We start from the raw sequence: 13,723 nt of genomic DNA, 5'->3' as shown, positions 1-13,723 counted from the left end.
GACTGTTTCTCGTTGTGGCCCAAAATAATATATTAAATAACACATAAATTTACAAATTTTAATTTAATAATAAATTTTAGTTTAATAATAAATTTCAAGTTATAAAAAATATAAGTTTCAAAATAAAAATAGCGTAGAATAAATTTTTTGCCAATCGTTCTTGAGTTAAGTGCCGTCTCTTAGTCGCAAAGAAAGTAGTAAAAATTCGAAACAAATTTAAGCGCCTATAGGGGTTTTTTTTTTTTTTTTTTTTGAAAATTTATATTATTAAAAATAAAATTTATCTAGAAACAAATTTTTTTTAGTAAATTCGCTTTGCCGCGATGGAGCTGAATAATTTTGACAGCCTTGGTTTTCTTGAATTTATAAATATTAGTCTACTACGCCGCAAGTCCACGGGGAAGAAGGTAAAATGGCCTATATTTCTATTTTGTATTCGTCGTTGTGTGTTTTTTTATTAATAAAAAATGAATAAAAATGATTTGTTTTTGTTAAAAATAAAAATTTACGATAAAAAATAAAAATTTTAAACTCACAAAATATATTAAACTACACACTTTATAAAATTTTCTTCACTCAATTGTGTTTTTTCTTCACAAATTGAGAGACTTGTCTATAAAATTTCTTTAGAAATAATTCAAAAATAAATACATAATTACATAAATTATCACACTAATTTTCAAGATTTACAACTCTTATTTTCAACATTCAATAATTTCAGCTCTTATTTTCAATATGTTTTTCTTTGTTACAATTATTATCTAATAGAAAAAGTATATATTTATGTGAATTAACTCTATTGTAGTTTTATCATAGACATATTTGATCATGATGATTGCTAACTATTATCCAGTGGGCAAATCATATGTTATATACTTGCTCGAAAAAGTATTTACGGTAGAATCAAACTCATGACAATATCTACTTATCACTCGATGAACACAAATATAAATAATTGATTTGATACCATATAGACATTAATAAACGACGGTGAATATCTCTATGAAAAAAATAAAAGTAAAAATAAAACCTATAAAATACAAAGACCGTAGCTGACATGATCGACCCTCATATTTGAAATGTACTCAGCACAATCAATGATTTTATATTGATACAAATTTAAAATCTTTAATAATTAGAAAGCAATTGATTACAATTTCATAAAATTATGTACCATCATTATAACTAGTCGGGCCCAAATAGTAACGGGCCTTGTTACTATTGAGCTAACTACCACATCCCAATGTTTTTATTGTATCTGGACTACTTAATATGATAAATCAAGAAGGTTGTGTTCCGATCGAGGGTTTCAAATTCATGAATTTCGATTATATTTTATTGTTAACAATGAAAAATATATTAAATCATGAATTCATACACTGGTTATATAAAATATAATGAATTTCAAATGACATCATTATTAAGTTGATTTGAAATTCGTCATAAATATCATGAAATATCATACAAACATAAAAAGTTTACAATGTTAGTTTTCTAAAAAAATCATTTGAATATGTTTGAAATCTTTCGATCCAAACACAACCTAAAAAGATTTTTATTCAACTTTTGTATTGAAAATTATCTTATGGGTCTTCGTGACTTCAAATANGGCTTCAATCTCCTCCCCACAGACACCTGCAATAGAAGGGTATAAATACTTTGGACGCAGCGTGTTTTGCCATTAGTGTGGCGTAAAAAGTTAGAGAACGCTGCTCTGATTTACTCTCCGATTTCTCAATTGATCAAGCTTTCGCTTCGGTAATGTATCAATGCAGATCACGCTCTTTGATTCATCACATTCCTCATTCATTTGATCTTTTTCTGTAACGAATTTGAATTTCAGTGCTGTAAGTTTTTGGGATTCCATTTGAATTAATGCAATTTTCATTGTTTCTGCGGCTCGGAATCAGTAAAAAAATTTTGTTCTTTTTTCTTTCATCGCAGGAAAAGGTTTCGAATCCAATAATGGCGTGCATAAAACATATGGATGTGTACTAGAATTCTACAGGTATAGACCTAAATATTAAATCTATACGTAGCAGCTACAGCTAATGCTTGAAATTTCTATTTCGGTATTTCGGTCGAACCGTCGAAGAAATTTTAGATGTTTCTGTTATGATTTTGCTAATTTCGCACGCTTATAGGGTTTTTGTTGATGAAGATTTCGAAATTAGGTTTACATTTAAAGTTGCCGAAATGCAAGTCAGAATCTTGAGGTTTCAGCGCAGAGAGAAAAACATTGATTTTCCTGAATTTGCTCCGATATTAAATTATACGATGAATTAATTGCAGAGTATTTCCATGGAAAATCAGCGAAATTCCAAAGTTCCGAAACTGAAATCGTTAGACGGTGTCATCTCGCCGATCAACGTACCGAATTTCGTAGGCGGTCGCCGCTTTCACCACTCACCTTTGAGTCCCATTCTCGACCCGTACGCATCTGACAGTTCGGATTCTCCATCTCCACTGATGAAGTACCTGTGCGCTCCGGGGCTCGGTGCCACTGTCCCATCCTCGCCGGTGTTTGTTACGCCTCTGAAGGTCGAGGAGGATGTTCTAGTTATGGACGGAATTCCGGTGCCAAAATCCAATAAAGGCGGCCGAGCGAGAGTAAGGTCAACTTTGACATCATTGAGTTTGAATTCTACTTCTTCGTCACAGCCATTTGGTGTGGGATCCGAGAATAGCTGTTCCAATAAGGCGGATATATGTCGTAATTGGGAGGATTCTGGTATATGCCGCTTGAGTTCCAAATGCCAGGTCATCAATCTCTCTCTATCAGAAGTATTATAATCTATGGTTCTTATTCTTTCCAAAATAATATCTAATGGTTCTTATTTCCTTTCACTATGTATAATGGGTAAGATAAAGTCGTTGCTTATAATTTGAGAGGAAAAGTACCTAAAAGCCCATATCAGCAAAAGTGTTATTTTGGATACACGGAGTAAAGCTTTATTGATTCACTTTCATATGCAACAGTCTGCACACGGCAAGGAGGACCTGCGTCCTCCTCGTTTCTCTGGCAAGAACAAGCTTGAGGTATGAAAGATACATTCTTTTCTCATTTTCCTGTACTTTTCTTGCCGAATAACACATCATCATTATTAGGCCAAGCGTTGAATTTCACATCTTTATACCACAAGATTTCTTTTGTGGTTTCTTGATACTTTCCCAATTTTCTTGCGAATAGATCTTCAAACAGTACATAAGTTCCAGCGGATCAAGCTCATCATCACATGGAAAGAAAAGCTGTTCAGTTCAACAAATCATCGCTTCATCCACTGCAGCAGCAGCCCTCTCATTGCCGACACCACCCACAATGGCCTCATCGACATCTACTCTCGAAATCAAACCCAATTATGCATCCATCGATGATAGCAAAGTCCCAAATCCTGCCCTTTCATGTTCAAATTGGTCACCTCTGGATGATGGAATTGAGGTTGTTTTACCACTTGGATTAAGTGAAAGAAAAAAGAATCCCTCGAAGGAAGATTTGGAGGCTCAGATACAAAAAATTCTATATGGTATAGGTTCGACAAAAAGATTGCCTGTGTTTCTCAATATTTGCACCGACTGATTTCTTGATTGGGTTCTCTTTTGGCTGAAGAAATACTAGTATAAGATTCACCAGTCTCGCCACTGATTTAGATGGTAAAATTGCTGAGATTTTGTGACACCATTTTACCAGTTTTTGAGCCACAATTTGGCTGTGAGATAGAGGTATAGTTAAATACTATAAACGATTTATAGCAAGTACAGTTACCTGATTACATGTCTATTGTTTCCTGATGGATATATGAGAAGATTTTTTTCTGGTCCATGAATTCGAGCACATTTTGGCACCTATTGATCAGTACTTGGATATGAACTCGAAGGTAACACTTGGTACAATAAAATCAAGAAAATTTGATGATGAGACAGGTTTGAAATTCAAAAGATTTTTTTACAACTGTTAAGATTGCTACATCACGTAAATTATGATTGTTGTGCCATATGGTATGAGTGAGAATTGTTGGGAAATTGGACTTGAGTGAATAAGAATTAAGGCTTCAACTCCTTGTATATGGAGATGGGTTGAATTGAATTGAGGAATAAATCAATAGCCTATTTCAATTAACCAATCCAATTCCATGTTTGAATTTAATTCGAAATTATTATTTTCCTTTGTCGAATCGACTTTTGCTGATTCAATGCTAACGTGGTGGTTACACCACTAGAATATATATACCTCGCAAATGATAATTGTAATTTTCTATAATAAACTCCAACAAGAATATAAGATTCCATTATGAATTCCCAATGAGAAAATGCAGCAAAATATAGTTAATTTGGAACTAAGCCGGGTCCAATCTGGTATGAATTGTTATTTAATTTTATGGTAATGGAATTTTTATTTGAACTGAACCATGTTTAGATTGTATATTAATTTTTACTTTTTTTAAAAAAAAATCTTCATTACTATCTCATAATAGTTATATAGGATACCAAATTAGGAGTATAACTCAGTCTAAAACCGAAACCGAAACTGATTCAAACATAATTGGAATAAATATCTTTTTTTTTGGCCAAAAATATATATAAAGTTACTAATGTAACAAAGTAATCGANTTTTCAAACAACTCAATCGGATTATACGAATTTTCAAAAAATTTTTTAAAAAACCTCGAAATGGGCCACTTATCCACAAGCCCAATGAATAATAAAGGTCCAAAATATTTTCAAAAAACCTCGAAACGACTTTACGATAACAGGCTTCTCAGTCACACACTTCTCCCGCCCACCCTCAGTGGTGAGATAGACGACTGCAAATGGAGGAAAAAGACGAGGAAATCAACATTGGTAGCTCTGCACAAATGGATGGAGGACAGTGGCAGCTGTACGAAGCCTACAATGAGCTCCATGGACTGGCTCAGGAGTTCTCCACACCGTTCGAGGCGCCGGCTGTCCTGTTGGTGGGCCACCAGACTGACGGGAAGAGTGCGCTTGTCGAGGCTCTTATGGGCTTTCAGTTTAACCATGTTGGTGGCGGAACCAAGACACGTCGTCCCATTACCTTGCATATGAAGTTCAATCCCGATTGTGACACCCCGCTTTGCCACCTTCTATCGGATTCGGATCCTTCTGTTCCGCAGGAAAAATCCCTCCAAGAAATTCAGGCATGTGTGAATTGGTTTAAAGGTGCCATAAATTGTTACATTCATCTCATCCTTCCATCTTTCAACATATATTGAAAGTTATGATCAAAATCTTCAACAATGCTAATCTAGGGGCATTGTCTGCCCAATGAACACTTTAACATTGTATTCCCTGACGTGCCTTTAATGTATACTTGCATATATTTGCAATATCATTGGATGCGATGATTGTTCTGCTGCAGGCGTACGTTGAAGCTGAAAACATGAGGTTGGAGAGAGAACCTTCCCAATTTTCTTCAAAAGAAATAATAATCAGAATAAAGTACAAGTATTGTCCGAACCTTACCATTATAGACACCCCTGGACTTGTTGCTCCAGCCCCAACTCGGAAAAATCGGGTATTGCAGGTATGGTTCTAATTTCAACTTAGTTAGTTTCGCTTCAAGATCACATATTTTCATCGTCTAAATTCTAAGAACCTTTTATGGCAGATTCAAGCTCGTGCTGTGGAGTCGTTGGTGCGACATAAGATGCAGCACAAGGAATTTATCATATTATGCCTTGAAGATTGTAGCGATTGGAGTAATGCCACAACACGGAGGGTAGTGATGCAAGTATGTTCATGTCAGCTGTGTAGGTTAACTTACTTTAATAACCCCAGAAAACAATGAAATGCTCTTAGTTTGTTCACTATGTTTCCATGTGCAAAAGAAATGTATCTTACAACCTGTCTTGGTTTACTTAGCAATTAGTGGGTAAAAAAGGGTGTACAGGATTTGATTTCTTAGGTCATAAGTAACAACTTTGATGAACTGCACTAGATAAGTTGAAATTGCTTACGTAAATTTACGATTCTAATAGAAAATCTGTGTGGAAAGAGTAATAGAAGTGTCGGGTAATGTCGTTTTGCTTAACTACATTATTAATTCACGTGCCTGCATTAACCAAAAATTATTGCCAAAATATCTACCTGAGGTTTATTCGCATCATGAGGAGAAACATTTGCTAGCTGTCGACTTCTTACAGAGTTTGAGACTGTCTGAGAGCCTATAGGTCACCAAGGACTTAATGAATTATGCAGTTACCTTATTTTACAAGCCCCATCAGCCTGTATGCTCACTTTTTTTTCACTAATAAATATGTTTAGAATCCTTTGTAGACTCAAAATTTATTATAAGGATCATGAAAGTATTCTTGTCAGGGTGGTCATGAGAAATATAGAATTTTTTCTGTTGCATGAATTTTAATTGACCTAGGAAGCTCTTTCATAATCAAAAGAACAAGTGTCTTACATCTACTACAACCAGATGATCAGATCTACAAACTTCAGTTCAGACAATGAAGTACTTTGAACCAAAACAAGGACTCTGCAAAAATTTGGGGATGGCGATGCCATTTACTATTCAAAATTTTCGACATTTATCTGTTCTGTGAACGATTGTTCCATCTTACACTCTTATATAGACCGATCCTGAACTTTCAAGGACTGTAGTTGTGTCGACAAAGCTTGATACAAAAATCCCTCAGTTTGCACGGGCTTCAGATGTGGAAGTTTTTCTTTCACCACCTGCATGTACGCTTGATGGCTTCATGTTAGGGGATTCACCCTTTTTCACATCTGTTCCTTCTGGGAGAGTTGGATCTGGGCATGAATCAGTCTACAGGTCAAATGACGAGTTCAAACAGGTTAGACTCTATTCTTCTTGAGCCACATCATGTCCAATAAGACAGTTTACGAGAGAGCCTTTCATGTGCTGACATATCATACGTTTTTATGCGTTACTCTTTTCTATTTTTTATTTCTTTGTAAGTTTTAAATTTTACTGCTTTGCTAACATCGTTATTTATGCAAGATTTGCTCTCAGAAGATAATTGATGACAGATTGCTGTACTTTGTAAATTGCCACTTTGTTTAACCAGTTAGGGTGAGTGAGATTCGATTACAATTTGCAAAAACTTCAAGTGTTCTAGGAATATGTGAGCCTAACATCGTTGGTGTAGCCACCTACAACCTTCAGCATTGTGGAGTGCACTACCTTATATGTTTTAATGTTTTGTTTCCTTTCTTGCCAATATGGATTGCAAATTAATCTTCTTCTTATTCTTTGTTAGGCTATATTATCGAGGGAGATAGAAGATATCATAGCTTTGGAGGAAAAGTTAGGTAGGACACTTTCAAAACTCGAAAGAAGCAGAATTGGTGTTAGCAGCCTTCGGTTATTCTTGGAGGAGTTGCTGCAGAAAAGGTATACAATGTACATATTGCTCCATACAAGTGGCCATTAATTTTGTAACTTACGCTTCTGTGATCTTCATGTATTTCAAGGTATATGGACAGCGTACCACTGATCATTCCACTTCTTGAAAAAGAGTATCGGAGCACAACAAAGAAGCTAAATGACATAAATCAGGAACTAAGGTTTGACATTTCTTCAGAACATAGGATATTAAAAAAATTGAAATTTTAAGGGTGAACATCATCAGAAGGTTACTTTCTTGGTGATTATATTCATCCTAGGTTGCAAAATCAGTAGAAGTGGGCATATTCTCTTTTCTTCACTTTTCAAATTTTCTCTTAAGTGGTCCTGTTGATGTCTATTTGCTTGTTTAGTTTCCATTTCTCTTTTGGCACATTAAATTAAAGTGACTTGTGACATTTGACCTTTTGAATTGAGTTACTGTTGTTGTTGGCCTTTCCTCAGCACTTTGGATGAAGTGAAGCTGAAAGAGAAAGGAAGAGTTTTCCACGATCTTTTCTTGACCAAGGTGAAATATATTTTGACATATAACTTTTAACTATTATGAATTTCCAAGACACTGTCCCTAGTAAAACTTGAAAGATAAACAAGCTAAGATTGCAAAAAGACAGGAATTACTTGTTTCTGACAAATTAACAATTGCCTTGACTCTTAGTTTAGTGTCTTTGACAGGTTGATCATTTGATTTGCAGCCATATATAATATATTCACTGTCATTTTTGCGGCTTTGCCACCACACCGCACCTCTTTTTGCATGAACTTTGCTAGCATTCATAAATAATTTGGCTGATCATTTACATTTTATTTATTGTCATAATTTACTCACATCTCGAGATGGTTGATTGTTTGTTTTCCAACTAACTGGTTTGAAAAATTCATCTTTGCCTTTCAAGCTGCCATGCCTGATTATAGTTTTATTGCTCAGTTATCACTTCTGCTGAAAGGAACGGTTGTTGCACCACCGGATAAATTTGGTAAGCTCTTTGTGACCACTCAATAGTTCGGTAAAGAGAACATCATCGTGTTATTCACAGTTTCAACCATATAATCTAGTTTCAGTCTTATCATGGATAGTTCCTATTTTGTTGTGCCCACATTCAGTTTCATTGTTACGTTCACGTCTGTTTGCCTCTCTATATCATGTTTGGTTCATTGCGTTGATTATATTTATGTACTTGATTTCTTACTAATATATTGGTAGCTCAACTTTGTTCATTTTCAGGTGAAACTCTACAAGATGAGAGGGTCAATGGAGGATCATTTATCGGCTCTGATGGCCTTCAGTTGCCTCAGAAGTTAATACCTGTAAGTAGCTGTATATTTTTGCAAATGTGTATCTTTTTCCTCCATGCACCTTCATGTTTTGTGTATGAAAAGAAACACGGAATGCATTTTATCACTGTTAACTTTCTTTTCACGCCAGTTTTACTAATTATTTTGCGTTACGCTTTTCCCTCTTGATCCGCTTTCATGGAAATTGTAGAAAAGGAGCATGCTTACTTATTCATGCCATTAAGTGTATGTTTTTTTCAGAAACTATGCTCACATTTGATGTGTGTGAAATTTGATTGTGCTGATTTTTCCAAGTCGAAGCACTTAGTTAACACTTGACAAAAGTTTTACTCATTGGATATTGTATCCTCTCCGTTAGGATTGAAAGAGTTTTTATCTTTAAGTAGTTTAATATTTTCATATTTCTAAGAATCTAATTTTATGCTTTTTTGGTTATTCTTTTAGCCAGAAGTGACATAAACATCTTGCTGCCTGATATTTTTATTGTTGGGATTTTATATATTCTTGCTTCCAATAACATTAATTAGATTCCTAAGTTATTTACCAAATGCTGCCATGGGATCGAGTGATGTTCTTTGTGTTCTCACAGGAGTTTTGTTTATGATGTTCCTACGCAGAATGCAGGAATGCGTCTTTATGGAGGTGCTCAATATCATCGTGCAATGGCTGAGTTTCGTTTTGTTGTTGGGGGAATCAAATGTCCTCCTATTACACGTGAAGAAATTGTCAATGCATGTGGAGTTGAGGACATCCATGATGGAACAAACTATTCCAGGTATTAATTAATTATAGCTGTGTTCAGTTCATGAATCTGGTCAGTCTTTCCCTATATAGTAGTAAATCTTTTTATTACACATTTGGGACATCAGGACTGCTTGTGTCATCGCTGTTGCAAAGGCTCGTGATACTTTTGAACCTTTTCTCCATCAGGTGATAAATTCAATGCCTTAAATAACCGTATTTCCACTTTTACATTGCCGTGTTTTGTCGGTTTCTAGGAAAAAAATGAAGATTTTTCATGTATAAACATATATTTCCAAAATCAAGTGCCGAGATTTGTGCAGTGACTTGCTCTTACTGGATGAAAACCATACTAGAGGAGCCTTTTTGTAAAGATTTGTGGTTTTTGACATCGAACCGAAAGGATTTGTAGTTTTCACCTTGTATGGATCCATCTGGTTTCTGGTCGGTGAACTATTGAGACCTGTTAGTTGTAACTATCCCTTTACCGTCTGGCCGTACTTTGATTTGATCTCTGAGATCTTGTATATTTTATATTCCATAACGAGTATTGTTTTCTAGATGCATCTAAATTAAAGTTTGTTGTTTTCTGTGCACCAGTTGGGTGCTAGACTGCTACACATTCTGAAAAGAATGCTTCCCATCTCAGTTTTTCTTCTCCAGGTAAGATTTGTAGCCTTGTATGTTTCTGGTTTTAGGATTAACGCCCTTTTTAAAACTTGAACCTGCTGGTGTTATATCTGTACTTACCACTTATACTGCTTGTAATTTCCAACAGAGAGACGGTGAATATTTGAGTGACCATGAAGTTTTTCTGAAGCGTGTTTCTGCTGCCTTCAACAACTTTGCTGAATCAACTGAACGTTCATGCCATGAAAAGTAAGTATAACTGCCTTGACATTTCAGGTTCTTGTGCCCTGGCTGTAAAAACTGTGGCTTTGCCAAGTGATCATGCAACCTTAAGTTAATTCAGATGCTCTGTCTTTGCTATTGTGTTGTATTTGTGAATTGTGTATATGGAGCAATATTTTGTCGTTTTCATTACTTTAAACAACATTTATCAAAGCTATTCTACTTAATTTAAATTGGGTACATACGTTGATGAAAATGAATCTTTTCCTTTAATTGTTTATATTGTATTTTTCAAGCTTGGAAACCCATTTGTTATTTTCGGGTATATAAAGGAGGCAATTACCTATATATGTTTTCTATTTTATTTGACCAGATAATTAAATAAGAAATTATAATAATCAATTAAATCTATGATTCATGCTTCAATGTAGTCTTACAATTTATATGATTTATCACGTATCTGTGTAGCATATGGACTGTTTTCATAGTATTGATCCTATAGCCTTGGCAACTTCTTCGACTCGAAACCAGTAGACTGTTAGTACTTGGCATTTTACCTTTTCAATGTTCCTGCATAATTATCACAATTTGAATTCCATTGATATAATTTGTTTTCGATTTACTCATTTATAGGACTTATATCAACGTTCCATTGCAAATATTGCAGGTGTTTGGAGGACCTAGTAAGCACCACTCGTTATGTTTCGTGGTCACTCCACAATAAGGTAGTGAAGTTGCCATTTGAATCTATTAATGAATTTTTCATTCCATTCTTTGTTTGCTCACTTATCTTTTCAAAATGCTGCAGAGTCTCATACCTGTAATTAATCACATGTTTCCTAATTCCCGTCTTTAGAATGAACGCTGAATATATTTTTTAAAGTGTCTGTTTGTTATGGCTTATGAATAATAATATGTTTGATGTATTTTCTTCTTTATTTTGGAGGTTCAGGTCACTGTGTTGAGGTGTGAGTAGTGTGACGTTAATATCTTATGGTGTATATGCACCCCCACTCATTGAAAACCCAATTTATACACTTGAATGAAATGAAGCGAGAACGGTCGTACATGCTTTAGGATAGTGAGGAGTCACTGTTTGACGTTAATATGTCATAAAAGATATTTTAGGACTTGGGAGAATTCGTGCGCTTTCCTTGGTTTTTACCTGAGAGGGAGTCATGGTGGAATGGTGATTGACCATTGCCCCTGCTTACTTAGACTTATCTGGATTTAAGAGTCTATTGATGGTAATATGAAAGTTATTAATTATATGATACATCAGACAAGCTAAGCATGTACGTGATTTGTAAAATTGCTCCTCTTTGCTTTCATATTCTTAGCTATCTGTTCACACAATATTACATTGCAGAATCGAGCTGGATTACGTCAGTTCTTGGACTCGTTTGGTGGATCGGAGCAGTCTACAGCTGGTGTTCCTTCCGCTAATTCGTTTTCTGAATTATCATCTGGACCCGTAGCCAGTGAGAAGCTAGAGAATAAGTTGAAGTCAGATGTAAAACTCAACCATTTGGCTTCAGGAAATGATTCTGCAACTAGTATTGCTACAACCGAGACAAGGCTGGCTGACCTTCTGGATAGCACGCTCTGGAATAGAAGGCTTGCCCCTTCCTCTGAACGGATTGTTTATGCATTAGTTCAACAAATTTTTCATGGGATCAGAGAATATTTCCTTGCATCCGCAGAACTAAAGGTTTATAAACATCCACTTTTTAAAACATTTTGTTTATTTAGTATTTTGCAAAAAGATAATTAAAAGGTTGCATACACATTGGTTAAAACAACGAGTTTTGTGACCTTGCATACCTTTTTCTTCATTTGGACTTATATGCTGCAGCGTCATTTGACTTACCCATGGTGAAGTATGCGACATATTAGTTTTTTGCATTCTCGTTTCCTTTACTTGGTTGCCGTAGCCATGGCTTAAAAAAAGTTCAATTAATCACACTTTGATTCACTCGATTCCTTAACATGTGTATGCAAACTGGCCATCCAGAACAGAATTGGACTGTAATTTTAAGGACTTAACCATGGCTTGTTACTCGCAGTTCAACTGTTTTCTTCTAATGCCTGTTGTTGACAAGTTACCTGCACTTCTACGAGACGACTTAGAATCTGCATTTGAAGATGATTTAGATAATGTTTTCAACATCACCAGTCTACGACAGTCACTGGGACAGCGAAAGAGAGAAACAGAAATCGAGCTTAAAAGGGTAATGGACTATCGTAATTTCTCTCATTTGTCTTAATTAATTGTTTGGTTCTTATTTTATTGTTGTTTTGTTAAATTGTCACATGCTCTGCAGATAGACCGGCTTAAGGAGAAATTCAGACAAATTCACCGACAGCTTAATTCAAACCAAGTCACGTCGTCTAGGGCCTCGAGGCCATAGCATGGTCTATACCAGCCGGTCGTCTTTTTCCTCTTTTGTCATGCAAGATCAATTCTAAATGTGATATTCTTTTGTGAATGTTGATAATCATTCTGCTATAATAATAATTGTTTGAAAATGAAGGATTTTCATTGTCGTGCTTTGCAGACAAGAAGTTTGAAATGTTGGAATCTTGATTTGTGGTCTTTTCGCTGGATCTTCCTTTGGTTGTTTCTGTATGTAACTTCACTTATATTTTGTTCTCATTTACATAATATGGTTTCTTTTCTTTATTATACATTGGGGAGAGGATTTTGCTCTCATTGGGATTTAAGCATCAGTCTATCGACTCCACTACATGGGTGGTGGCAAAAACATGCCACAAATCATTGACTCACTCACTTGAAGCCAAAGTTTGTTTTATGCATCCATAAAATATTAAACAACTACAATTCGAATATACTATCCAACCAAATATGTTGTTGATCCCCACAAAAAGTAAAAAAACATTTATTGATTAGGTATTATTTTATTTAAAAAAATGCCCTTTATTATAAAGAATTGTTTGGCCTAAGTCAATTTACATATATGTATTTGATAAAAAAGAAGGAGATACGACGGTTCTGTGCCACTGATAAAATGGATCCTTCCTCCACCTAAGTTGCTTGAGATCTTCTCAATTGCTTACTTTAATCCATTTTAGTGATTTATTTTGGTTAATATAATCCAAATCACTGTTTTCATTGTAACAGATCATGCCTATCAACTAACTATTCATCAACAATATGGGAAACCAACTGGTTAGGCAAAAAGGGGTAATTCTTTTGCCACTCAGTATGTATTAGGTCTATTGATATTGTTTTCATTTTATATACACGTACATGTTTAATTATATTTTCCAGTGACATGCAAAGTTTTTCTATACACCCACCATGCACACTTATATAAATATCGATGAGTGATACTTATCTATTAAATGTACAACTTTTTTATGTTTTATCATAAAAAACAATGTTGTAAGTATGGAACTCACTATTTTAGTGACTTAGTGTAT

At 34.9% G+C, this 13,723-nt stretch overlaps 2 protein-coding genes across 6 annotated transcripts; both read left to right on the top strand.

Annotated features, from left to right (window-relative positions):
- Nucleotides 1-1,693: 1,693 nt before the first annotated feature.
- Nucleotides 1,694-3,820, top strand: LOC140959958 (uncharacterized). 2 transcript variants are annotated; one of them, XM_073418035.1, is made up of 5 exons: nt 1,694-1,847; nt 1,945-2,008; nt 2,293-2,760; nt 2,980-3,039; nt 3,191-3,820. In XM_073418035.1, the coding sequence occupies exons 2-5, from the start codon at nt 1,988-1,990 to the stop codon at nt 3,575-3,577; spliced, it is 936 nt and encodes a 311-aa protein (XP_073274136.1). In that variant the 5' UTR covers nt 1,694-1,847; nt 1,945-1,987; the 3' UTR covers nt 3,578-3,820. The 2 variants fall into 2 exon arrangements, with proteins under 2 accessions (XP_073274136.1, XP_073274137.1); XM_073418036.1 differs by having other exon boundaries at nt 1,695-1,758.
- A 919-nt stretch (nt 3,821-4,739) lies between these two features.
- On the top strand, nt 4,740-13,519 carry LOC140959225 (dynamin-like protein ARC5). Of its 4 annotated transcripts, XR_012171950.1 has the most exons (19): nt 5,055-5,178; nt 5,378-5,542; nt 5,627-5,749; nt 6,600-6,821; nt 7,248-7,381; nt 7,462-7,554; nt 7,838-7,901; nt 8,319-8,367; nt 8,616-8,698; nt 9,304-9,461; nt 9,556-9,616; nt 10,028-10,090; nt 10,206-10,306; nt 10,947-11,004; nt 11,649-11,990; nt 12,346-12,510; nt 12,604-12,694; nt 12,838-12,905; nt 13,422-13,519. XR_012171950.1 is itself a non-coding variant. In XM_073417092.1 (18 exons), the coding sequence occupies exons 2-17, from the start codon at nt 5,399-5,401 to the stop codon at nt 12,688-12,690; spliced, it is 1,947 nt and encodes a 648-aa protein (XP_073273193.1). In that variant the 5' UTR covers nt 5,055-5,178; nt 5,378-5,398; the 3' UTR covers nt 12,691-12,694; nt 12,838-12,965. The 4 variants fall into 4 exon arrangements, 3 of the variants coding, with proteins under 3 accessions (XP_073273194.1, XP_073273193.1, XP_073273191.1); XM_073417092.1 differs by lacking the exon at nt 13,422-13,519 and having other exon boundaries at nt 12,838-12,965; XM_073417093.1 differs by lacking the exons at nt 12,838-12,905; nt 13,422-13,519 and having other exon boundaries at nt 4,740-5,156; nt 12,604-12,812.
- The last annotated feature ends 204 nt before the right edge of the window (nt 13,520-13,723 follow it).

The sequence above is a fragment of the Primulina huaijiensis genome, chromosome 15 (genome assembly GCF_012295235.1).
Source record: "Primulina huaijiensis isolate GDHJ02 chromosome 15, ASM1229523v2, whole genome shotgun sequence".
NCBI lineage: Eukaryota > Viridiplantae > Streptophyta > Magnoliopsida > Lamiales > Gesneriaceae > Primulina > Primulina huaijiensis.
The sequence above is the reverse complement of the archived record's forward strand: the minus strand, read 5'-3'. Positions and strand labels throughout refer to the sequence as shown.

What these genes read in the sequence shown, in the direction of transcription:
- LOC140959958 (XM_073418035.1), top strand. Translation starts at nt 1,988, where the DNA reads ATGTGTACTAGAATTCTACAG. An exon ending in GCTTGAGTTCCAAATGCCAG is followed by an intron (nt 2,761 to 2,979) that starts GTCATCAATCTC and finishes CATATGCAACAG; the next exon opens with TCTGCACACGGCAAGGAGGA. An exon ending in CTGGCAAGAACAAGCTTGAG is followed by an intron (nt 3,040 to 3,190) that starts GTATGAAAGATA and finishes TCTTGCGAATAG; the next exon opens with ATCTTCAAACAGTACATAAG.
- LOC140959225 (XM_073417093.1), top strand. Translation starts at nt 4,809, where the DNA reads ATGGAGGAAAAAGACGAGGAAATCAACATTGGTAGCTCTGCACAAATG. An exon ending in ACGATCTTTTCTTGACCAAG is followed by an intron (nt 7,902 to 8,318) that starts GTGAAATATATT and finishes TTTATTGCTCAG; the next exon opens with TTATCACTTCTGCTGAAAGG. An exon ending in GAACGTTCATGCCATGAAAA is followed by an intron (nt 10,307 to 10,946) that starts GTAAGTATAACT and finishes CAAATATTGCAG; the next exon opens with GTGTTTGGAGGACCTAGTAA.